This window comes from Grammomys surdaster, unplaced genomic scaffold (assembly GCF_004785775.1).
Source record: "Grammomys surdaster isolate TR1022 unplaced genomic scaffold, NIH_TR_1.0 100, whole genome shotgun sequence".
Lineage (NCBI taxonomy): Eukaryota > Metazoa > Chordata > Mammalia > Rodentia > Muridae > Grammomys > Grammomys surdaster.
The window spans coordinates 16163850-16191180 of record NW_021604579.1 but is presented as its reverse complement, the minus strand read 5'-3'; the positions used below and the strand labels follow the sequence as shown (position 1 = coordinate 16191180).

Sequence of the window (27331 nt, the reverse complement as noted above, 5' to 3'; positions counted from 1 at the left end):
ATATCGTTCTTAGGTGGGTACATAGTATGTTCTATGAACATACTTGTTAAATAGAGATAAAACGAACATTGGTTTGCCAGAAATATAAATGCACGTTAATGTAGAACAGGCCTAACATACACAGGGATATGAAGTGTGAACATGTGCCAAAGAGTTCTATGCTCACTCCCTTTATTTAACACTTCCTGGCCTGAATAAGAACACAATGGGATACTGAGTCGAGTGCTATCAGGTCTCTGAGAAGCAAGAACACTTTGTGAGCTAGGAATACAGAGGGATTCATCAAGAACAAATTGAACCTGGTCTAGGGATAAAATAGCAGGGACAAGCAGTTTGTGGAGGAGGCATCCACAGCAGCTGGTGGGTGCAAAAATCAGGTCATGAGACACTGTCACCCCCGGAACTGGATCCTTTGGATTTTGTCATGGTTCAGCATGAAGGAAAAACAATGTCTAAAGCCTTGAGGAAGGGACAGGTGAGAAAACAGGCAATATGTTGGAAACCGATCCACTGTCTGGTAGAGAAGAAGTTGATGGCAGAAGGGCACAGGCACATCCATGGTGTCTTTAGGCCACCATAAGCAGTTTGAGTATATTAAAGCAATCAGGGGCTAACACAGAAGAAATTGAAACAACAGAAGAAAAAGTTACAAATTCTGTTACAGTTCTCTCATTCTTTAATGGGTACATTAAATTCTATTGGGGTGAAGCAAAGAAGTAAGAGAAATATTGGAACAATGAGTCTCCCAGGCAGAGTTGAGAGTTCACTTGAGATCTTAAATAAGGAAGATGAGGTGAATTCAAGCCCAAATACAAGTGATTTGCTATGTGTTCAGCAAATCATACTCCATTGAACTGACGTAATTGATGCCATTGGAAGATGTGGGTTGACTTCAATGCCAGGAGTAATGACGGAGTATACTACCATTCCTGCCCTTAGTGTATGTTCATAGATCTGCTTTGTAACTCAGCCACAGGGAACCTTCTACACAGCATATTACATGCTCCTCACTTCTCCCCCAACCTCCTACCCCTACCTGCCACTCAGAGGGAGGAAACTGTAACACTCATGAAAGAAATATGCAGAGTCAGCTACAGAACCATCCAGGGGGGTTAGTAATGAACTGGCTGCTTTTGAGTTTCATACCTACAGGGGGTCTAAGCTAGACACTATCTGGTGAACCTTACCAGGCTTCTCCTCTCAATGACAACGGTTCTTTCTTTTTCTTTCTTTCTTTCTTCCTTCCTTCCTTCCTTCCTTCCTTCCTTCCTTCCTGCCTTTCTTTCTTTCTTTTTTTTTTTTTTTCGAGACAGGGTTTCTCTGTGTAACCCTAGCTGTCCTGGAACTCACTCTGTAGACCAGGCTGGCCTTGAACTCAGAAATCCACCTGCCTCTGCCTCTCAAGTGCTGGGATTAAAGGCGTGCTCCACCACTGCCCAGCGACAACGGTCCTTTCTTGATCCAGTATTTACTACCTTCATTCTGCAATGCCAAGATGTCATGGATGTGGAAGGGTGCAATATCTCTCCTTGGTACAGAATGCTCTCTTCTGTCAGTAGTGATGGCTAACATTCCATGAACATGTGCTTTTGTGGGTGACTGGGCTGAGTTTTTCCTGAGCAGTGTCTCCATTAGCTTTCAAATAACCAGTGAGCTTAGTTTCCTTGGAATCTCCTCTTCACAGATAAAAAGATTGAACTTTAGAGAGCTTGAATATTTTTCTACAGATAGGAAGCTATACAAGTGGGAAAGGAGAAAGTAGAACCAGACTCTGGGATTTGAGCTTTTCCACTTTGCCAGCTTGAGCTGTTCCACATTTCTTCAAGTTATCATATATTGTCACCATTCTATGAAAGTTACTCAGAGAAACTATGATTTTCATTTCTAGCTATATTAAAGCTGGGTTCTATTTTCTCATGTTCTTAAAATAAGAGATTAATTCATTGGAGGTAGTTGGAGAATTAATGGATTTTATTCATATTTCCTTCTTTTGAGAGCCTGGTGAAGTGAAAATCTTGTGGTTTGTTGATTTTATGCAAGCCTGGTGACCTGAGTTAGGAAAATTTCCCCCTCAAGTCAAATGTGCTGACACACGTGACATAGCCCACGCTGAGCAACATGTGCTCTGGGGACAAGCCACGGCCTGATCTTTTCCCACCATGTAATTTCAAATTGAAATTTGACCTTTACAACAAATCCCTGATATTGAGGTCCATTGGAATACTCAAACTTGCTATCTAGGCATCTTATCCCTCTAGTTACCTGTGGCTACCCTGGTGATAAGTTTTGGCAACAAGCCACAGTTGTATGGTTGTGGCCTGTGAGTTGGGTTGTCTGTAAATGAAGGCTCATATGGAAGATCTCCATTTCCACACGTAATCAGAGCCAAATGGTCCTCACTGGGATTAGGCATGAGGTTTGTTTCTTCTGTGTAAGGACTAGAGAATCTGGATTTTAAAATACCATTGGATTCTTGTGTAAACTAGTGTTTAAGAACCACTACACAAATGTCTTTCAATCATGGAATTCCTTCCCTGTCCTGTCCATATGAAGATAGTGGCTACTGTTTCTGAATGGACTAAGATGAAAAGATAAAGTATTCCAGGACTCTGATTACTAGGAACAGAGTAATTTAAAAACTTGTATCATGTACCATGCACCTTTTTCTCAAATTTGAGAGTCCTGGTTGCTCAGAAACTCATCTCACCTCCTTCCTCTCTTCTGTAGATATGATCGTACCTTAAACCATCTAGCACTCTGACTCTGTCATTAGAAAAGGAGCATAAACATTTCTATCACCTTTCTGTCCCATAATAAGTTTGATGAACCTGGAGTATGTCAGAAAGGCTGTAAGTACTGATGTTTGCAGAAGGTCACTCCACCACACCCCCTACTGAGAATAATCGGAAAACAAACCCAGATAGAGAATTCTGGTGACCCAGCTGCCCAGACCTGCCATAACAATCTATTTGAGGGATGACGTGGTAATTTGGTCTGTGGCATTTGGCTTAGTGGTTCCTGTTGTGACATACAATGATTCAGGTCTTCTCATCTACATGCCAGAGCTTCATAAAATTACCTTTCTGGGGTCCTTGAGGTCAGATGAGGAAGCAGGCAAAGCACATTGGGACTCTAAACAAATCCACTGTGTTTTCACTCTGCCTGCTGAGACAGACACGCAACAGGAGCCTGCTCTGTAACTCTTGGAAGAGCATCTAAAAGGACAGAAAAGACAGATCGAGGTCTGAAGTCTCCCTAGGGATCCCCTTTCTGCTGCAAACACTAGCCATATGACTAGTTCACTGGGATCTTTCTTGCCTTAACTTCTTTTCTCATTCTTTTCCTTCGTGGCCATTTTAAAGGTCTTTGGATTTAATATTTGCAGAGTACTATTACATACACTGTATATGGTATATCAGGTTGATGGAGAACATCTCGGGCTCAAATAATTCACCATCTCTGAACCATTCTTCAAGCCTGTGCCATGGGGATTTAAATCACCACAGTAAGCCTCAAGTTCTATACGTAACTTAATAAAACCATGGTACTATTGTTTTTAATTTTCAAACATGAAAGAAACCAAAGAAAGTGGAATTTGACAAAATCCTCTTAGTAAAAAAAAAAAAAAAAAACTCTCAACCAAGAAGCCATCCAATTCTCCATTGTGGCCAGGTATGCTATTTCTAGTCAACTAATTGAAAATTCTGAACTATCCTTTCAAATATTCTATCAGCTTCAAAAAGTGCGTGGTTCAGTGACAGCTCCACCCAAGGGAGTCAATGTTTACACCTTACAGAAGAGAGCTGAACTAATTTTTAAAAATAAGGGTAGATCAGTAGGAGTTGGGAAATAGGCATTTCTAGAGTCAACTTCTGATGTTTACTCCTAGATGAATGTGTGTGCCGATCCACTAGACACCACCTTCTGGGTAACTCTCCTAACAGTGGCCACCAAACCTAATTTGTTTAGGCCCAAAGTGAATTTTATATTTGTTTTTATCAGTCTCCCTCATTTACATAGCCCATATTAACCAGACCATTTTGTTAAGACGTATTCATTAAAACACTTCTGTCAATTTTCTCTTCAACCTTCATACTTCGAAAATACATATGTAAAAATGAATCTTAAGTTCTTTCTTTTTGAAGCCATGTTTTATGTATAGTTTCTTTGTGTTTGAACTATATTTTTATAAACTCAGAATAATCAGACAGATGAAGAGAAAACAACAGTAAAGGAAACACAGTAAAGAAAAAATCAAAGAGCAAGAGAACCTGGCAAGAGACTGGCTAAGTTAAGGGAGAAAATAAGGAATAAGTCCAAAAGGAATTTCTAGGGGAACCCCCATGGAGGAAAAGAGGACAAAGGTGCTGTGCAGGGTGTGCTCGGTGACTCAGGTCTTGGCTCTGCTCCTGGGTGACTCACTTGATGGAAAACACTGAGTCCGAGAACTCTTTATAGGTCTCAAACTTTCTTGGAATCATTTGCAACTTTATTTTGTGTACATATTTTCTTCTTGATACTTTAAAGTGGAAATACCTGTGACTTATCCAAAATATTTGTCCCTGGTGCTAGATTTTATCTGTATCTTTTAGCCACTTGAGAGTTAAAATTAAATGGTGGTCTTTAGAATATGGAAAAACATTTGAGAAAAATAGGATTGGTTTCTTCCCAGAAGCCTGTTGGTCTCCTGAAGAACTAGATGAACAGTAGGTCTCTCATAAGCTCTACACAAGCTCATACAGAGTGTGGAGTAGATGAGTGGTTTTCTTTCTCTTCTCTAATCATGACCGACAATAAGAAATACACTTCACATCATGACTCAGTTCCCATATGTCCAAGATTTCTATGCAACAATGCTTGGCTTTGGTACACATGTCCATCTGGTAATTCTATTTTGTTTTCTTCCATTATCCTCTGGGTTGTTTTAAATGGCTATAGATCTGACAGCTCACTACTGGGCCTTAATATGTTTCCCAGTGTCTGTCTTGTCCCACGTCCCTTCCAAACAGACATGGTGATAAAGCTTGGTACAGCCAAATTTGAGAAGCATTTCTCTCACATGCTCTCCTTTCTGATAAAATACTTGCAATTCCTCAAACACCAAGCTGTCTTTCATTTTCTTTGCCCAGAGCAAGTCAATATGTTCCCACCCCAATTCCTCTTTCTTCCCTGATTCTAGCCACTTAAGATTCTATTCAGGAGCCAACATCCCTTCCTCTGGGGCCCTGTGAGTGTTTGGAGCACTCTCTTTGGCATCATGGATTTACCTCTGTCTGCTTTATTGTATTATGATTCAATAACGTATTCTCATGTTTTTCTTGCCTGCTAGATTTCTTGAAGACAAATCTATGTTGTATTTTATGGCAATATAAACTAGTCTAATGCTTTATTAACGTGTCTGATTAATGAATTTTTGATAAAAAAAAAAGACTGTTCAGTTGGTGGGCACTTGGTATGCAGTAGGCTCAGTTCTTGGTCCACTGCAGTCTGTTTAGCACAAACAACAGAGCATGCTTCCATTCAGAGTGATGGCCGTGTAGTTGGCGTGCTGACCTTCGTTAGAATCTGCTGTTGCTATGGCTAACAAGAGGTAGTGCAGCCAAGTAGTTAAGTACTCAGACTTTGAGATATACATAATTGAATTAGAATTCTGTTTTACCAGTTGCTAATTCTGTGGCCTTAGGCAAGACACTGTATAAAACTCCAGATTCCCCATTAGGATAACAACTTTGCCTTGCTGTTTTCAGGACTATATGAATATTGTTAAATGACCATGTGTATTCCATAAAGACAAGATTCCTTGTGCTTTTGATTTATTTCTATAAATGAAGAGCATCTAGTACATGTCTGTCCAATCAATGAATATTTTGTTTTGACTAGGTCTTATTCATAGCAGGTTTTTTTTTTCATGTGAACATCTCACCAACTCTTATGTAGAATTATTTAATATATACTTGAGGTACATAAGAGTTTCTTGCAAATTAGAGGAACAGAAGCAAGGCTTCCTGATGCATGATAACCCGTGAAACTAGCACACCAGACATAGGTAGAAGTATTTGCTTTCCTCAAGGGAGCTTTCTGATCTGTTGGACTTTCAGGATTAAATTCTGTCATTTCAGATGGTCTCTGTGCTTGTTATACATCCATTAGCAAATGTTTGTGTGCTACATATTAACCAGATACAAAGTTTGAGTTAACATCTTAGAGAAAATTACTGAATTTAATGGTGTTCCTAAATCTTGTGTAAGATCTGTTGTTACTTAGCATCCTTGATACTTTTCCCAATTTTGTTAGTGGATGTTTATATTCCAGGGTTTCATTCTGGGACCTTCCCATTTCCAGCAGTTGTTTGGTTTCAGATAACCTGGGGCTCATTAACAAAGGTATTGTTGGGAGCTTTTTCAAGCTTACACACATCTCTCCATATTATTTTCCTACTTGAGCTAAAAAGGAATTTGCATTCAATTTGTACTTTATGAACTTCATTGACAAATTAAGGGAACATGTTCTGTAGGCACCAAGACTGCAGGGGAGTCTGAGATACCATTCCCAGATTCTGCTCAGAATGGGTCATCTGCAGACTGACAAACTGCTTCCATGGTCTGTGAAGTAGAAGACACTGGGGTCCTGAGAGCCACTGCTGAGGAACTTAAAAAAAAAAAAACAGTAAGTATATTTGTTTGCCAAGTGAAAAATAAATCTCAGACAAATGTATGTTGACAGTATTTGCTACAGGACATAAACTCAAACATAGAGGAGAATGACTTCCTTGTGTTCTTCCTTCTTTGGCCTATCACCCTAGGACATTTTCAAGGGTTCTGGTTCATTCTCAAGATTGACAAGCTAACCCTATAAAAAGTAGAGTGAATATCAAGAGTTGATGGATCCCTTGAGTAAATTAATAATTATAGAATTTCATCCTTTTTTCCTCAAGTTTTCCTGACAGAGACACTGCCCACCAAAGTGAGAGTACTGACTTAGTCCTGGGGATGTACTTAACAGGCAGCATGCATTCCTGCATGTAGCTGACTAGAATCCCTTCTGCTTACCCACCAAGGAACCAAAGACTGTGTTGAGAGGGAGAAGAGAGTATGAAACCATCTCTCTTCTCAGAGCCAAACTAGTGAGAGCCTTTTTCCAGCTTCTCATTTTACCTGCTGGGGAGAGGGATTTGGGGTAGCTGCCTTGATGATCACTTTACTAAAGATAGAGTCTAGACTGAATTCACCTGACTGCTGGTTCAAAATACTTCTCAGTTCTAGCCACTGTCTTATTTATGCATTCAGCTAGCATTTATAGGTAACAATAATATGAGTACCTATAATTTCAAAGATGAATTAGGTGTATTCAAGGTCTATATGCTGCCCATTGGCTGTTTAGAATCTCCCAGAGAATCTGAGTTACCTTAAGATTTTGATTCCACACCAGTAAAGGCTTTCTACCCTGGCTGGGTTAGAGAGCCACTAATGGCTAAGCAGAATCTATTTTCAGAAGCTAAATGTATGTCTCACAGATGACCTACCTTCTAGTTCCTTTAACTTTTCTGCTGGAGGACTGGTTTATGAATAATAATAATCAATGATTATTGACCTGAATATCAGGCTATTAACTGTCAAGAGGCTTCATTTTCTCCCTGTTTAAAAAAATACAAAGGGAAGAAGAGCAATGAAATCATGTGTATGTACACATGTATATACTTGAGGTATGGCTGTCTGAGATACTCAAGGAAAAGTATATATTTGCACATCCATAGTCCACAGTAAAAACTACAGATATATCCAGATTTCACCCAGTTGAGAAATTCACAAGATTACCAATAAGAGGTAGGCAGATATTTAGTAATTTAAGGACACACTTTTCTGAGTATGTTAAGAACCCCACTCTTTTGATGTATCCTATTCTTGTAGGAGGATAAGGCGGTGGTCAACTGAGTCACAGATTATAATCTTCAAGCCACTTACACACTTTCGCTTTTGTCATTCCTGTTCTATTTGATCCCAAGGTTTACAAAGATGAGAGATATTGTTTCTTTGCTCTAGAGGAAGAAGCTGAGGTCTAGATCAGCTTAGAGTCTTGCTAAGACCCCCAGTACAGTGAGCAATAGGCCAACTAGGAGTATATTCCTAGTCTTCTAGCCAGGAGTAGAGTGGTGTTTGACTGTTGGTTTGTAACTTTTTCTTGATTCTTTGTGAATTTCCTATTATGCACCCCAATCTCATTAATCTTTCCATCCCTTCATGTCTGCCCTCTGCCCTTATAACCTCACCCTTAAAAGAAAACAAAATCTCTGTGGAAGCTGCAGTGTATCACACAGTATACTCTTTTGCCCAAACAACTTTATTTACAAATGTTCATTTCAACGAGTCATTGGTCTGATTTGAGGACTCTGGCTTCTGCTACACCATCAGTACTGGATCCACACTGGGACTTTTCTTGGATATACTGTTGTCACCCTGTGTCTCAGAGATCCTATAGCTTTTTTTTTTCTTCTACAGATATGGCCCCTTTACTCCGCTCCAGAAGTTCATAAATGGGGTGGATGTTGGGGTGGACCAACTCAGAGCCCTGGATCTGTGTCTGGGTGGAAGCTGAGCTGATCAGCCCACCTACTTTCTTGTATGTCACTGGAGCCAACTCTCCTGCTTGGCCCAGGCTGGGGCCGGGGCCAGCTGTCTGGCTCTCACACCCTCAGGTCCAGCACACCTACCTGCTTCAGGTGACTGGTGGACTCTGGTTTTTATTTAATTAAGTAAAAAAAATGCATGAGTTTTTTTGGTTTTTGTTTTTGTTCTTTGTTTGTTTGTTTGTTTGTTTGTTTGTTAGAAATGTTAGAGATAGATGCTGGTTTTTCTTTTCTTTCTCTTTCTTGTTATCTTTATTCCTTACCTTCCTTTCTTTTTTCCTCCCTTGCTTTCTTCCTGCCTTTAATACCCTTTCTTCCTCTTTCTCCTTTCTCCTTCCTTCTTTTCTTCTTTCTGTGGTTCTAGGGAATCAACTTTGAGCCTCTACACACTAGGCAAACTGTCCTACCATTAAGCTACATCCTCAGCCTAAGAGGAATAAGTTTTCTTGCAACCACATAAGTTTGGTATAATAAAGTAATAACAATGACATGAAAGCATTTCATGTCATAATTAAACCACAAACCTGCCCTCTAGCTTTTCTTCTTCGTGATATGATTCAACTCTTTTCCAAAATGGAATGTTTGGGAGTTCCACTCATTTGAGTTATGAGGATTCCATTGCTGCTGGCCTTCTGTTAGGTGATGAGTTTGTGATTGGAATGATGTGTGGAACATGGTCACTGGACTTTTACAATGAGAGAACCTTCCAAAGCTTGGAGATTACTGCTCAGCCAACCCATTGTCAGGACAGCAGCCATTATCCCATAATCCAGTGTTTTGCATTTCCCAATTGCAGTATGGTAGGAGGAGTGAGGTTAATGGCTTTCAAGTTGCAGTATACAGCCCAGATTGGTTTCTGGAAGGCTTGAGAAAGACCTGAAAGCTGAACCGTTGGATTTAGACATAGTAGATGTTGGAAATGCATAGCAAATCCACAAGCACCATGGCTCCCTAGCTGAGTCAACTCATATGCCAAATAAAACACAACCAATAAGAGATTTCCCAGTTTGAAAAGTTTCCCCACTGGTCGCTTTACTGTTATCTGTTGGAAAGACACCATTCATGGGTTGTACTATGTGGCCTAGGAGAATCTCAAAACTGGTCTTACAGCTTCTGATCATCTTTGGATTTACTGTCAGCAGATGATATTAAAATTAGCTTGCATTAGCTGACTAAATCTGGACAGGCAACAGGCAACAGGGAATGGAAATAGGGAGTGTCCTGGGTGGTGGCTGGAATTAGAAAAATAATCCCTTGCATTTAGGAGGCTGCAGAGCACTTTCCCACACATTGTTTCACTGAGCCCCTACAAAGCCCTGTTGGGGTATTCTTAGCATCATCTGACACATGAGAAATGTGATGTTTCAAAAGGTGAAGGGACTGGCCAGGGTTTGGCAATACAGAAAGCAGAATAAAAGCCAAAGGTCTTGCTTCCTTGTGCAACACACCAGAGGCTCATTAGAATCTTTGGTAATACCTGGCTTGTCAGCATTCGCAGAGCCTCTGCAGCTCAGTTCTTCCAGAGCCTTCATACCTGCTCTTCTTGTGCCTCTCGTCCTCCAACTTTATAACCTCGTAACTCCTTCAGTGTCTCACCTGGAAATCACTTCCACCCCCAAAAGAGCTGGATTCCTACAGGCTTCCATGACACCCAAAGATTACCCCCTATTGTTGCCAATTTAATTCAGTTGTCCTTGTTGGAAATGACCCTATGTAGGCACTGAGACTGTTAAACAATAAGTCAATCTCAAATTGTTGATGTTTTACCTGGGTAACCCCAATACTCACCACAGTGGGATATGGATAAGTTGGTTTGGAGTAAATGCTTATAATCAATGGTAGCCAAGGGAGCATTTCCCATTCATATCACCCTCAAGGGTAGGAGATGATCGAAAACTCCCCTCATGCAATTCCCAGCTTTATTGAAGTGTAATGAACAAAATCAAATTGTATATATCTTGATACACATGTTTTTCTATATGTATAACAATTAAGCCAAGATAATTGTCACATGCTTCACAATCTTACCTATATTGTATGGTAGAACATTTAAGATCTCTCAGTAATTTTGAAGTTTCCAATACATTGTTATTAATTATAGTCACAATGCTATACAATAGAACTCCAGAGAGTGCACCTTGATCCAAAAAAATGTTATACTGTTTAACCAAACTTCTAAAACATAACCATATCCAAAAGGGGGCTGGCTGAACACCAAATGCAAGGCCTTTGCCTAAGATATAAAACACTTCCCAGAAGCAGGCCTTAGAGTGGCAATAATGGAGGTTACTGTTTGGGTTGCTACATGGGGAAAGGTAAAAACAGATATTTTTGGAGTCCCTGGAGAATATAGCTGTGACACAGGTCTACTCATGTGTCTGGTGCTATTGCTGGGAACCAAACCTCACATCTGACCACTGCCTGTCCGATATCACTTTCAGGAAGACATTTGGACTTGCTAATGTGGTTATTTATCACTACTTTCCTATCTGGAGTTGAAGGCCCTACAGTATGACCGTGTATATTATGTGATTCATGTATTAGCAGAATACAGTAAATATTGTATAAGAGAAGCGATATGTAAGACTCATGTGAAAACAGCACCCATCACTGAATCTCATATTTAAACATGAAAACTCCTTGTAAGTGATTAAGAGTTAATAGGTACAAGGTCATAATTCTAATATGTATTAGCTCAACTCATATGAAATGACTTGGTCCGATATGTCAGCAAAGCCATTCTATGACACAGAGTCTTAAGAAACACAGACTTCTTGGCCAGGAACACTCATTGCAAAGATTGTGTCAACATTTAGGAGAAAAAAAAAACCTTTCAACTACAGTGTGTACTTCCACAAATGATCCACGACTGAGTGCCAATAAGCCTTTGATAAAAGTCACAGACTGTGTCTGGTACATCATCATTTCTGGACCCTGGTATAAGCAATAGCTTCTAATTCTCATATTTGCTATTTTATTTCCTTCTGAAAGTCTTCTCTGTATTCTCCATTTTCCCAGTAGCTGAGTCTGTTTGAGGTCTGATCAGAACAGTGCTCACACTCTCTGCACCTTGATGATCTTTTTTCTCAATTCATATTCCTCTCACATCTCTCTGTACAGATGTCTTTTCTTCACATTTTCTCCAGTCAGGTCTCATCCATCCTCTATGAGAGATGCTGGGGAGGGTCATGGCAGCTCTGAGGAGCATTTGACTCTAAGCAACATTTGCCTCCTCTACTAACATCTCCAGACCCAGTAAGAGCTGAGGAGGAGGTTACATACAGTTTGACAATTCTCATCAACGTATCCAGACATTTTCTATCCTCTTCCAATCATTCCTTTATGGTGTTGGTATAAACCCACTTGTGCCTAGAGGCCTCTTTGTCCATAGTAGACCACATTCAGTTTTCTTTCTATGGACATCAGTTTTCTTTCTATGGACATCAGTTCTCAGTGGTCACAACATTCATTTATAGCACTGATCATATTGGTTGATTACTAAAGCTTTTCTTGGACAGGGCATTGTTTGGGTTGCAGAGGGTGATAGAGCTGTGTACGTGATAAAGTCCTTCTCTCTAGAGATGGAAGAGACACAAAACATGTGCCCAACGGAATAAAGTATTTTTCAGATGGTCCAAATACAATGAGGTAACAGTTAATTGGAGAATCCTGTCTTGTGCTACAGCCAGAGCAGAGACATGGAGGCAAAGAGTGGATGGGCCCACCACCATCCTCATTCCCTGAAATGTGGCTAAACACAGCATAGTACAGTAGGAAGACTAGAGAAGATTATAGATAGCTCTCTCTATCCAAGTATCCAAATAAAATACAGAATGCTTGAATTTGAGTTTCAGATGAATAGAGGTATTTTGGTATAAAGACTATAATTGCAACATAAAAATTAAATATCATATTGTTTATCTGCAACTTAAATACTATTGGCATCCTGGGACTTTTTTTGTTTGTTTGCTTGCTTGTTTATGATTAACTATAACAACTGTACGTTTTAGAAAAAAAGTGACACAGAATGTGATGGACCATTATGTCATCAGACTCTGTAGAGTTTCTCTGGAACCAACTCAAAAGCAGAAGCCACTGAGCTTGGCTTGATGGGACATGTCAGTTGTCACAGATGTTTCCTAGCGTTCTTGCTGGATAATGTACCTACTTGGCCATTTTTTAAGGACATGTGTTATCTATTTATCATTATTGTGTAGATGTGTGTGAGATGTAACTGCAAAAGCGTGGGCACGTATGTGCCACAGTATGCACTTGGAAATCAAGGAACACATTTCCAGAGTCAGTTTTCTCCTTTCACTGTGGGATTCTGGGATGGAACTCATAATCAAGGTCACACAGCATGTACCTATACCCACTAGGTATACCAATGGCTTTTTAAAACTTCATTTAAGTGCAGTGCTTTGCTCTTAATATATTCCTGTGTTCTCCCTCAATGATAGTCTTCTAGTGACACTCTGCTAGGTACAAAGGTGGCACAGCTCCTGCCCTCAAGTGAGTAAGTTTAAATCAGCCTACATCATGATGAAGGGTCACAGCCAAAGTGCATAATGCTCTTGTCTTTGAAGTGGAGAGAGATGATGTCTAGTCATGGAAATGAAGGAAACATTAAACTAACATCCAACCACAGTCCTTAATTACCTGCAAGATGTTCATAAGGAATCTCAGAGAACATTGTCCAGGAAAAACTGTTCAAAGAAGTGAATGTAATGTCACACATAGAACATGAGCTGTTAATAAAAATATAGAAGACAAGAGAAGAGGGTAATGGATTGTCAACAAATGAGATATGGATTATTCTTAAACACTAGTTGATAGAATTTTGTAGCCAGAGAAGTCATCAAGATAATGCTCAGTCCTTTGTTCCACATAAAATAAAATCCAGAAAATAAATGCTTGCTTGTTATCAGTGAGCCAGTGGAATGGCTGACTTTGGAAATCAGTGTCCTGTTTTCTCTATATGAGACACTTTCCTACAACAACATGTCTTGTAAAGAGTTTGTAGAATAACTCATTTGATTCCATTTTTATGGGGAGATGCAGAGCTTGGTTGGAAAAATAGACATTTTGGCATTTTGATGAAAGGTAAGAGTAAGAGCCACAGGGCTGAGACATCTTAAAGACGATAACATTATCAGAAAGGTGAGCAGGGTGGATAAATACAATTTCTATAAGTCAAACTTGGAACAAGTGAAGGAAAGCAAGCTACAATTGAATACTGAAAACATGAAGCTTATAAATATTTAAATGAGAGGCTAGAAAAAAAGGAGAAACAATTTGAAATAGCTTACCTTGAAGGTGGCAATAAAGGGAGAGAGATGGGATGTGATGGAAGCAGGGCTATAGGAAGACTTTTAGGTTGTGCTGGATGAGAACACAAGTGTTTTCAGGTGAAAGAGCCAGGCCAAAGAGCAATGGGACAAATGAGAGGGAACACACCAGCAATCAGCAAGAACAGCACAGACTGGAGGAGCCAGGGAAGTAGGATTGAGAAAGGCCTTCATTTAGGCATGAAGAGAGAAGTAGATGGGATTTAAATGGACCCTTGCCTTCTTAGGACATATTTCCTTAGATAAAGAAGTCCAAAGTGGGGGTGGAAGTTTGTGAACACTGTAAATGTTTTGATAGTAACTGTTGAGAAACAGTGGAGAGATGACGAAACTGTGTGTCAGGTCCTGCCGAGGTTAAAGGAGTTCATCTGTGAGAAAGCTTGGTCCACCAGTCCTTGATGCTTTCCAATTGTAGAAGGAGAAAAGAATGTGTAAGGGAAATGGCAGGAGTCCTCAAAATTTTCAAGTTGGGGATGGGGGGTCTTTGTAGAAATTTTGTGTCCTTAGTACAAAATACCTCATAGGACCTTTTATTTTAGGACATAGTTCTGCAGAGTTCACTCTAAGACTGCTAGGCCCCACACACTTGATATTGTGATATGAGGCACAGTGGAGAATGCTATTCCCACCACAGTTGATAGCAATCATAGAGACTGGAAAATCAAGAAGGAACAAGGGTGTGATATTGCTCTAAGGACATTGGTTACTTTCGTTACTTCCATTAACCTGGTCCCATCTCCCAATAACACCATCCATTGATTGGCCTCTCTCCAGTGACAAACATCCTTCTTCAAAGCCATACCTTCCAAATGGCACTACCAACTGGGGACCAAGTATTCAAATGCCAGAGGCTATGGGAGACAAGACCAAACACATCCAGAGCTGTGCTTCACTAATCTACCAGGCAGTTCTTAATCCAATCAAGTTAACTATCCCAATTAGCTATAACAAGTGCCCTTCCTTTGTCAACTTGACACCAAAATACGTACATCAATTTGAGCCCTACCATTATTGCTTTCTTGTTTTCTTGTATGCTTTTTAGTTACTGTTTAAAATCTAGCAGAATCCATACTAGATAATGAGCTAAACAGACTGGGCAAATGTGTAGGGAAGGAGTTGAAAGAATGAAGTCATAATAGGGCCAAGATGATGATTATACGAGACATTCTGTTGGCCTTTCCCCATATTATTTCATTTAATATTGTCCCATTATTGTAGGGAAAGATACTCAAATTCAAACTGAGTGATGATTACTTGGAGACAGTTACACTGTAAATGATAGAATATCCTTTTCAAAGTACACTCTTATTTTCAAAAACCATGAATAATAGGAAAAATTAGATAATAGAGTTGAAATGTAGTGGAAAATTTAATAATTAAAGATAGTCTATGCTACACTTAAAAACTCTAGTAAATAACAATAGGTACAGGAGAAAAAAATCAAAGTGCTAATAGTAACAAATACAAAAGCCCAAGGAACCAGAATAGTTTGTCTTTTTCCATAAGCTTTCTATTGAAATATAACACTGTATCAGTCTGTTTTCCATTCCTATAATAAAATGCCCACCACTGATCAGTAGGTATGAGAAATACCCTTTTTTATTCAGCTTACTCTTTTAGAGATAGAAAGTCCAAGCAGCTTGGTGCCATCTCTAACAATGGTTCTCTTGTTTGTTCCATATCAAAACAGATGTTATCATGGTGGGATGACTTTCTCTCTTATAATAACCCTGTCAAGAGAACTAACAAGGTCACCATGATACCTGTAGGAATTCCTTCTGAGGATAGTGACCTCGTTGACTTAATTACCTTTTTTTAAGCCTCACCCAAAGATTTTACTTTGGTGCATGAACTCTTTAGGTCATACTCAAACCATAGTCAAAACATAGTAAACATGCAGAAAGGAACTCACACAAGTCACAGCTGTAGAGGTCAAGGAGTTCTATTAAATAAGAACAATCACATAATCAGTAACTTAACCAACAGCTGGATCATGGTCTGCCCCATAGAAACTTTGACTGTTTTTGTTTATTTGTTTGTTTGTTTGTTTACCAACCTGGTCAAGTTAACCAATGGTTGACTGTTAATGTCACAGCTCAGTTGTTGCCTCTTCAGAACTTTGCAAAAACTGAATCATAGATTTTTGCAACTTGCTTTAGAGTATGACTTCTTCTGTGATACATTTCTGCTCTGGCTTAACCCTGTTACTGCACATGGCAATTGTGTTGATTAATTTAGCCACTTCCAAGGAGTGGCATCTTCTCTAATGAGAAAAAACTCAGTCGTGAGTCAGGTAGTTGAAAAGTTACATACACTTTTTTTTGTTTGTTTTTTTAACTGTCTGCTTTCACTGGGCAGGTAGAGAACGCTGATAATTTTCTGCCATATATAAATCTTTGTTAATATTACCTTGATGAAGCATTGAAAATGATGGATGACCTACAGGCACAGTCTAGAAAACTGTGTAAGAGCTATCAGAAGAGATGGATGATAGACAACTGAAAAATCTGTCATCTGCAAAATAGAATGGGAAACTTCAGAGAGCAGAAGAGGAAAAAGAGCATATGAAAGGATGGGATGGTCTGGAGAGCCCCCTGTCCAGTGAGAGAAAATGTCTGGAACCACACTTCAGACTCAGAGCCTCAAAAAGTCAGCTCTGTACTTTTAAAGTAACAGATACTTTAAAGAGAACAACAAGAGACAGACAGAACTGAGGGAAAAAATCACACCTGCAGCAAAGGGTGGAGAGGTGCTAGAAAAAGCCTCTCCTCTTGGCAGCAAACTAGAACAACAAGCAGACACCACTTTTAGAAGTTTGCTGGTGAGTCAGAGGCTCGGGGCCACAGACCTTGGTGAACTATACTAGTGGAAAACTCAGAACTATCTGCTGGAAGAGGACTGGCAAAATACCTCAAGACTTCAGGGAAGGAACTGAATCAAAACCACACAGTGTTCGGGAAGGTGGAAATTTATCAGAGCCAAAATCTGCAGGGCAACATGGACTCAGATTCTAAGTTATGGGCCAGACAAAGCACTGCCCTAAGGTAGGGCTAGCATTTGCAACATGATCTGTGAAGAGCATACTAGTGACTTCTGTGACTTGGTCTCACAAAGGACTATCTAGGGGTGAAAACAGCATTTGCACTGGACACCTGAAGACTGCTCAGAGGACTCACCATCACATCCATGACCTGATTTTTGAAGGACAGTCCATCAGTGGAAACAGCACTCATGATTATACTTTGACTTTGTATGTGGCCTCTATAGGCAACAACAGCATTTGCAACATGGAGGACTTCTGAAAGGTGTTACCAGTAGCTGTGACTTGACTGCCTAGGAGTATCACTGATACCTGGGAGCCCATAAAGATACATCCAAAGAGATAGGTACATTAATCAATCAAACAAGGCCTCATGAAGACTCTCTACTCTGCCCACTCTTTTCCCTTTCCCATGTAGTTATTCCTTCTTTATTTAACCCAGTGTCAGTAAGCAGAACAGCTCAGTTCTGCTCTGGTCTATCTGTTTCTCTTCTTCTCTGTGTGTGTCTCTCTTCCGTTTCTTGTTAAAATTCTATTCTTCCCTTTTAAAATGTTAACTCCTTTGATGGGATTTTCTAAAAAACATACACCAGTGTGGTTTGTGGGATCTCCATGTCTCAGCCCCCTTGGGCCTACATGATGGTATTCTCTTTCCACTCTACCTTGAGTCTGAAATTCCTTCCTCCCCAACCCCTAGTGTTTTCCAGGGGTTCTGTTTACTTTTCCCTCGTTGATTTTTTTCTACCCATCAATACTAATCACAAGTGTAACTCTGTTTCTTCTTTCCCACTCATAACTCATAAGTAGCATCTTGATGCACAGTGTATTATAAGTTTTACTTTACATGCTAAAATGATTAGATTTTAAAGAGTAACTATTTGTTACTCCTTTTTATTTTTATTTCTATTTGTTATTTGTTTGTATGTTGATAGAAAGACACTCTTTGATAGAGATTGATAATTGTAGACGTATTCTTTGTGCTCTCATGCATTAGCATTCTATGGACCACATGTGGAGGTTAGAGAACAACTTGTGGAAGTCAGTTCTTGCCTTTCCTTGTTCAGTCAGGGTCTTCCTTGTTTCTGCCATACTGCATTCTCCAGGCTAGCTGACTCATGAACCTTTGAGTGATTCTCCTGTCCCTGACTCCTGTCTCAGTATAAAGGACTGTGATGACAGATACATATTACCTTACTTGGATTTTGTTTTCCTTAAATGGGTTCCCCACAGATTGCTTTTGAAGACAGTACTCTATATTCAGAGGAGTATGAGGCACTGAGCTTAGTGCACCAAACATAAGCATAGCAGAGAAAAATGATGTATCAATGCTATTATAAGCTGATCTTTCATGAAAATTCAAACACTATCATTGAAAGAATAAGAATGAAGAAAAGCCAACAAATAATGTAACCTCAAGTGCACAAGTCACACTATGAAAACACAAAGAACATAAACAATTGAGACACGATGACTCCTCAAAAAATTCTAACCCCACAGCCATATCTTCCAATAAGAGTGTATTCAATAAAATGTGAAAAAATTTAAACAATTATCATAAATATATTTAAGGATATCAAGTAAGTTCCCAAATGGATTTCAAGAGAACACAATACCAAGCAATATACAAAGGCAGTGCCCTCAGAATAACTGCAGATTTATTGACAGAAATTTTAAAATCCAGGAGGGCTTGCAATAATGTATTTTGAACTCTCAAAGGTAATAACTACAACTCAAACTGTTATTCACAACAAGTATATCTAAAAGACTTTCTAGTATTTTATCTGAGCACAATGAAATAAAACCAGAAATTAAAAGTAACATATGCAATTTTGTGGAGGTTGAACAACATACTATTGAATGACTAATCAAGAGGGAAATAAAAATATTCCTGAAAAGGAATTAAGAAAAAAAGTTCAGTCATAGCTATTCCATAAAATAGGGAAGGGAGAAACACACCCAGATAGTTTTGAGAGCCTCATATTACTATAATATCACAACTGGATAATGATATAGCAACACAAGAAAATTATAGACCAGACTCCCAGTGAACACAGGTACAAAAATTCTAATAAAATACTTGTATAATAAATTCAAAAGCACAGAAAAAAATAGTTTACCATGATCAACCTAGCTTTATTCCTCAGATGTCATTAAACATAAGAAAATAACAGTAATAAATTATATTAGCAAATACATTAAGTGGACTAAAGAACAGAAATCATACTGTCATCTTAATAGATTCAGAAAACTCTTTTGATAAAGCCAGCTGCTCTTCATTATAAAAGCCCCAGAGACACTAAGAATAGAAGGAATATATTTCAACATAATAAAAGCTAGATACTACAAACTTGTGCTAACATCATATGAAATGGAGAAAACCTACAGCTTTTCCACTAAGTCAAGACAAGGGTGTCCACTTCTTATATTTTTATTCAAATGGTGCTTGAACTTTTATCTAGAGCTGTCGGACAAGAGAAAGAAATAAAAGGGTTACAGAGAGAAAGGAAGAACCAAAGCATCTTTACGTGCAGATGATAGGATGCTATACAAGGATACCATAAAGACTCCACAAAAAAATTCTTAGTGACAAATACTTTCAATAAAATGTCAAGCTATAAAATTATGAAACAAAAATCAGTACACTAATAGCAAACATGCTTGCGGAGAAATCATAGAAATGATCCCAATCATGGTGGCTTCAAAAAATAATAAAATAACCTTCAAATAAATTAGCCTAGGAAGTGAAAGACTGTTATAATGGAGACTTTACAATGCTGAAGAAAGAGTCTGAGAAACACACTGTAAGATGGAAACACCTTCCATGCTTATGGAGTAGAAATGAGTATTATAGAGATGGTCATCTTATATAAAACAATGTAGAGATGCCATCTTATATTAAACAATGAAGAGATGGTCAACTTGTGTTACACAATGTAAATGTTTAGCAAAATATCCATCAAACACCAATACTATTCTTCACAGAAATAGAAAACCATCTTAAATTTTATGTCAGAGCATTAAAAAAATATATATCAGAGCTACCCAAAGCAATCTTGGACCAAACATGCTTCTGAAAGTGTCACCATACCTGATTTCAAGTTATACTACATAATTATATTAAAAAGGCACTGGCACAGAAACATGTAGATCAGTGGAATAGAATGTTCATACGTAAACTGTACAACTACATGATTTCTGAAAAAGATGTCGAGAATATACTTTGAAGAAAAGACCGTCTTTTCAAATAGAACTCCCGAACTGAATATCCTATAAAAAATGAAACTGCTATTCTTTCTCACCTTGCACAAAATCAACTCCAAGTGGATCAAAGATCTTAATTCAAGACCCAAAACTCCAACTGTTAGAAGGAAAATCAGGGAAACACTTCATGATCCAACAGAGCAAGGACTTTTCAAATAAGATCCCAGTTGCTCAGGAAATTAATTTTAAGAAGTAGACAAACAGGACCTCATGAAATTTAAAAACTTTTGCACAGCAAGGAAATGGTGAAATGAAGAGATAGCCCGAGATGGGAGAACAACTTGGCTAGCTATACCTCTGACACAGGATTAGTATCTAGAATATGCAAAAGGCAAAAATGTGAAACACAACATTAAACAACCCAGTCAATAAATGGGATAATGAACATATAAAAGACAGACAATTAATAAAGACACAAATAAACAAACAAACTTTGACCTTATCAGTCATCAGAGAAACGAACACCAAAACTGAATTGATGGAACTGGAAAGAGGCTCAGTAGTTAAGAGCCCTAGTTGCTCTTCCAGGGGACACAGGATGGATTTCCAGCAAGCACATGGTGCCTCTCAATTGTCTGCAACTACAGTTCCAGGTCATCTGACACCCTCTCTGCCCTCTGCAGGGTTCCAGGCATACACCCCTGTCGGAATGGCAGTCATAAGAAAAAAAAATAACAATAAATGCTGGCAAGGATTTATGGACTGTTGATGTGAACACAAACTACTCAGACACTATGGACATAAATCTGGAGGCTTCTCAAAAAAGTGAAAGATAAATCTGACTTATGATATAGCAGGACTGCTCATGGCTATTGACCCAAAGGACTCCAGGTATCACATCACAGAGACACTTGCAGCTCAGTGTTTACTGTGACACTGTTCACAACAGCTAAGTTATAGAAACAACCTAGGTGTCTATCAACACAGAAGTGAATAAAGGAAATTTGCTACAAATATACAATGGAATTTTTTCAGCCTTTTAGAGAACAAAATTACAGTGTTTTCAGGGAAATGGATGTAGCTGGAGATAATATTAAGTGAGCTAAGCTAGTCTTAGAAAGTCAAATATTACATGTTTTCTCACATATGTAGTTCCAATCTTTCATATGGACTAAAGTCATGTACATAGTTTCTACGTTAAAGTATAAGTAAGCCTATCTAGGAACAGAGGTGATGAGCAGAAGTGTGAGCAGAGAATGGTCACAGTGGAGGGTAAGGGGGAGATGTGCTTCCATAAAATTGTCCTTATTTAATACAATACCAGACAGCTAATATTTAATGAAAATATTTAATTATAGCTACTTCATAAAGCCCATCAAATATTGTGAGCAAGCTCCCTGTGATATAGTCTACAATACTGTAACTGCTATGGCTTTACAGTCAAAAAACATGGCGCAAAATTTAGCACAGTACATGTACCGGCTTCTAACTCAGGAAAGGGTTCAGTGTGCACTGTCATTTTCCAGGAAGAAAACTATTATTATGAAGATGCAGGACCTTAGGATTCACCACACTATTCTTAGTTGTTTGGAAATCATGTCTACAGAGTCCCAGGGGAAATTTTAAAGAAGCAACAGCAGCTGTTCTGTAATATCTGTCCAGGAAGGCCCTCAGTTAGCCATCTTGCAATACAAATATAGATAACTGAATATCCTTAAAGACACAAGACAAAATGTTCAGGAAAATGACATCCCTGGGTGGTTGGCCATCTAGACAAGTATGTGATTAGTACAGTGAGGGGGGTTTCAAAGCCTCTAAGTTATAGCCTCCCTAGACGCTATTTCATCTTCTGTGAAACAAAGTTCACACTCAGCCTCACTCTCCAGGATGCTAGGAGAATCGGATGACGTGAGCAAGCACTTTGCAAATTGTACAGTGAGGATAAGCATGAGTCCACCCGGCTGTGCATCCTTGCCAGATGTTCACTGCAGGTCAACATGTGGGGTAAAGTGCCACATGGCAGCACGGAGCCTAGTGAGTGAGAAGGGACTAGGCCTTTCATGTCCAACAAGACTGAATAGGAAAACAGGCTCGCCCATGCTGCTGTGGCTGTGTGACTCCAGGAGTTATTTAGCCTCCTGTAGCCACAGGCTCTTTGGAGAACGAAGATAATTACACTCCTTACATTTGCCAAGAGGAGTAGGTAATTGAGAGCAGGGGGGGAAGAGCCTCCCTCATGGCACACCACCCCATACATAGAATTATCCTAATAAATAGTGTCGGTTCCTGTAATTCATAATGTTACTAACAGCACCTCCACCTTCAAGCAGCCATTTAGTGCTGCAGATGCAAGCCTCTGACAAACAATTTCCTGGAGAACTGGCCAAGCTCCTCCAGTGTTAGGTGACTTCATGACTTAGAGATACATTTCCAGACTAGTGATAGAGTCTGGATCATGACAGCATGTGGTGTATGACAATTTGGCACGTATGGGGCTCAGAGGTTGAAAAAGCCTCAAGTCTCTGAGCTTCTGAAGAGACAAGGTGACCTCATATCTCCACCACACTCTCCAGAGGTGAGCTCTGATTTTTCCCACACTTCTTGGACAAATGAAGGAATAACAGATTGTCAGAGATTTCTATGAATTACCTTCTATGAATACAGCTGAGAATCAGACCTCACTGGTGTGAGCCAGTGATAGAATTGGGAGCGAGGCCCAGCTGCCCCAACTCTCAGGCAAGAGCTCTTCCCCAGGAGAGAATTCAGCCTCATCCTCCCAGGGCAAAGAGAGCACCACTGCCTCTTTTGGAACAGATCTCAAATGGTCATCCTTGTGGCATCCCTGGCCAATGTTTTGCATCCAATTCTTCAAGAAAAATACTTGCAAGTGGAATTTCTAAGCCACCTCATTTTAAAAATTCAATGTTTAAACCAAGGACCAACTTCCAAGAACATCTTCATATGACTGGGACATTTCTCTGTGTGGTGGCAGTATTTGCAAATGTCCTATCTTCGGTCAATCATCTTTTCCTGGCTTCCTCCTTGTGCTGGTGCCGACCTAACACTGTGGTCCCTATAGCAAGGTACCATACTAAGTGTGGAGGATCTAGGATGGAGAGAAAATGAGATCATAGATAGTTCATACTGGACACTTACTATTCTAAAGGTTCCTCTGGTTGCAAACTGGGAAACACAGTACCTACTTCATGAGATGTTAGACATGACAGTCTTAATAGCACACATCCTTGTGTGTCTCCTTGTCAGAGGAGACATTTAATCAATCCCTAAATATCAATGTTTCATTGCATTTTACAGATTGTCTTGTCTCTTTGTATTGAAATTCTATCTTGTATTAGTTACTAGAAGTTTGGATGGTATTAATTTAGTATGGAGAAGATATTTGAGTTTTCAGAAGTGATGAAAACAGAGGAGAGGGGTGTGGCTATGAGCTATGGTTCAGTTCCATCCAGGGGAACTGAAGACCTGGGCTCATGCCCCAGTTGTCCCTTGGACTAGGTATTCAATTTTAACCTCTGTGGATTTCTCAGTCTGTTAAATACATTTTTTTTTTCATGCTTGCAAGGACTCACTTCAGAGCACTGCTGTCTGGGTGATTTGAGATAACACAAGCATATACATTTGAGAAATTATGAACTTGTCAGATTATTACATCATGGCTTGTTTTACCTAATAGTTACTTTGTCACTCTTTGACTGTCCATCCATGGAGGACAAGGTCCTGTGTTTGGTGCTCGGAGGCAGTCTTTAATTTTGTTATGCTTTCAGTGTGGCAAGGAGGTTATACACTGCAATGTCTGCCTGAAGCCATCACAAATTGCTTGATAGAGGATCCAGAAAAGGCCATTGACCTCAGTGGCCTCCACAATGAGTGGCAGCTACAGTGGCAGCCACTGCCTCAGAAGCCATTCTCCAAGATCAGGTATATGTAGCACCTGTTCCAATTCGCCTGCCAATATCCTTGTCAAACATCAACAGTATCCTTTCAACATTTCTCTCCAACATACTCAAAAGCAGCAAACAGCATGGATCATGAAACAAACAGGGCCATGGCAAGGCAGGGTGCAGCAAGGGGCCTAAGGCTAGTAGGATTGGGAGTAAGGACTGGTTACTGGTAGCTAGAGTGTACACGCTGAGATTTGTATAGGGAGGGTGTGCTATAACTTGCTCCTCACTGTCATGCCCAGAGCCCTTCCCTCCTTCCTCAGGTGTGAATCCTTGGGCTGAGGCCTGGGAAGCCCTAGGAGCTTTGCATGTGGAGCACAGCACTGCAGAGCCTCTTAGACTGTGGCACCCATGAAGTCTTCCAGGTGAGGAAAGTTTCTCACTCTGAACACCCTGCTTTCCCTGTCCCCAGTCTTTAGCCTGCTCTGCTCAAAATGATGGTTGAAGTATAGAAATGTTCCCTTCACTATGAGGGTTTGGTTTCCTCAGAAGGTCCAGAAGGTGTTGTTCGTTTTCTGTCACTGAAGTAGCATTATACGGTGGGGGGTGAATTAAAGCATCAAACACCACGGTTTCTGCAAAGCTGTGTGCTTTCCTAGAGACTGCAAAAACCCTTAGGTTCACGTGTGTTTCCATCTTCTAGAGAGTGCACACACTCTAGCTCCTAGTTATTTCCTATCTCCAGAGCCAGCAAGTCAAACCTTTCTCACATCATTATCACTGAGATCCCAACTCTTGTAACTCTCCTGTCTTCCTCCTCATTCTAGAGAGAGCTGTGGTTGCACTGGACCACCTGCAATCTCCCAGTGATCTTGTGCAGCTGAAAGTTGGCCCAGGCACAGCAGAGATTCTGTTGTTTTTCCTCCTTTTTTTTCCGTTTTAAGATTTATTAATCATTCCACTTGTTTATATTTCAAATGATATTCCACTTCCCGGGTTACCCCCTCTACCAAGCCCCCGTTCCATGATATCTCACTTCTTGGTTACCCCTCTGCTATCACCCCTCCATCCCACATCTGCCCTCCTCCCTCCCTTTTGCCTGTATGAGAGTCCTACCCCCACCCACCCACACTCTCCTGCCCCACTGTTCCAGCATCATCCCTACTCTGGGGCATCAAACCTCCCCGGGACCAAGGTCCTTCCCTCTTGTTGCTGACGGGCAAGGACATCCTCTGCTATGTATGTATCTGAAGCCAAAGATCCCTTTCAGTACACTCGTTGGTTGGTGGTCTAGTCTCTGGGAGAACTGGGTGGTCAGGCCAGCCTATGTTGTTCTTCCAATGGGGGTTGAAATCCCCCTCCGCTCCCCCAGTCCTTCTGCCACCTTCTCTACCAGGTACCCTGATTTTAGCCTGATAGTTGGCTCCAAGCATCTGCCACTGCATTGGTCAGTTGCTGGCCGGACCTCCCCAGGAACTGCGACACTTGATTCCTGTCCACAAGAGCCTCTTGACCACAGCAACAGTGTTGGGTTTGGTGTCTGGAGACATGATGTATCCTCAGGTGGGGCCGTTCCCAAGTTGGTCCTTCCTTCAGTCTCTGTTCCACTTTTCTGTCCCTGTCCTTCCTTTGGACAGAAATATTTCTGGGTTAAAAAAAAAAAAAACTTCGATGGGTGGGGCCTTGCCGATCTACTGTAGGTGAACTCCTCCACGGGTTCTATCTCCCCCTTCTCTGTGCATTACAGCTAAAGTCAACCTACTAACGGGCTTTGGGTGAGAGAAGCTGCAATCTCAGAATGTCAAAATCTTTGGGAGGCCATGCCCCTACCTCCCACAAGTAGAACAGCAACCTCAGGCACTCAAACCACCTGAAGCAGTCAGCCACCTGCTTTTGCAGACGGTTTTACAGGACACAGTCACACATCTGTGTGTTACTTGTGGGGATTTCACACAAACACAGCAGCTGAGAATTTGCAAGAGACCAACAGCTACCCCAAAAGCCTAAAAATGAAGATCCCCAACCTCTCCTTTGTGTCACTCTAGGCACCTCTGGTTCTGACTTTGACTCTTTACAACATCGTGTCATAGAAATGATTTCTTCATGTTTGCTTTAGTTCACAACGTCCTGCCCTCCCCCAACTTTTAGATCCCAGTGAAACTCTGCCTCCCTCTCCAGCTATTCTATTACCATCTTCAGTTGCCACATGACCATTCAACCCTTGCAGCAACTCTAAGCACCACTGCCACACACACAGAACCTGCCAATATGCACCATCCTCCAGGACAACCATTCCACTTAGAAAAGCAATCAGTCCTTCTGAAAGAGCTCCTAGGGTCTACAAGTACCTCAATAACTGCCACATTTACTTTTAGAATATGCAAGCCTGGATAGAGAAACTGGTTTCTTCTACACTGTAGACAGAAGGGATTGTACTTTTGGCAGATGTTAAGTCTCTTGTCTGGGTCTGAGTTGTACCATCTGGGAAGCAAAGGGTTAGACAAAATATGGTTGGCCTTTAAGTGCCATTTGGTTTTAATAATCTTTTCCACCAGGGAGGACATGGTGTGATTGCTTATGGATTCAGAGGAGGGAGGAACCTCCCACCTTAAGTGTGTGCCCTGAAGAGTTAGAAATCACCACACACGTTATCACTCATAGCTTTGCTCTCAGTGTGCGGCCACAGGAGACTGATGAAATGCAGAGAGAACAAGAGGTGCTGAGATCATCTGTAAATACTTGTTGCTGACGTTTCTCCAGGAGCCAATCAGAAGGCAGTGAATGTGTCTGGGCGTGCAGTACTCCTCTGTGGCAATCCACCCCTGAGTTCTGTCCATTCCCTGAAGACTCACTCTCAACCCTGTGGTTACATGGGAATCAGGCCAGGTCACATGGTCCAGGCATCTTTCCACTGGTCACTCACCTCCCTCTCTCATCTCTTGTGTTCTCCATCTCTTATAAAGACCATTTCGCCTCTTCCAAACATGGCTTTGAACATAACTATTTTCTTTTTTCCTGGAATCAGCACCTCTACTATCCACCTGCCTCTCATCCTGGGCCTCTGCAGAAGGGTCTTGTGGAACTGCTAAAATTTGCTACTTCCCAGTGAGAGGCCCTTAACTATGTTCACTGCCCTAATTGCCCCTGGCTCTCCTTCTCCTCACACCTCCCTTTATTCAGTAGCATGCAGACACCAAATCCAGTCAGCTCTGCTCAT

General features: G+C 40.4%; 1 protein-coding gene across 3 annotated transcripts in view; it reads left to right on the top strand.

The window, feature by feature from the left end:
* Window positions 1–27331, top strand: part of Pde4b (phosphodiesterase 4B) — a 428051-nt gene that overhangs the window by 348088 nt on the left and 52632 nt on the right. The window contains exon 6 of one of the 3 annotated variants that reach the window (XM_028784648.1): window positions 26788–27084. The exons of the other annotated variants lie outside the window; for them this stretch is intronic. Coding sequence (XP_028640481.1) covers window positions 26788–26837 — 50 coding nt within the window. The 3' untranslated portion in view covers window positions 26838–27084. Of the gene's footprint in view, window positions 1–26787; window positions 27085–27331 lie in introns of those variants that run through there. 3 annotated transcript variants of the gene reach the window in all.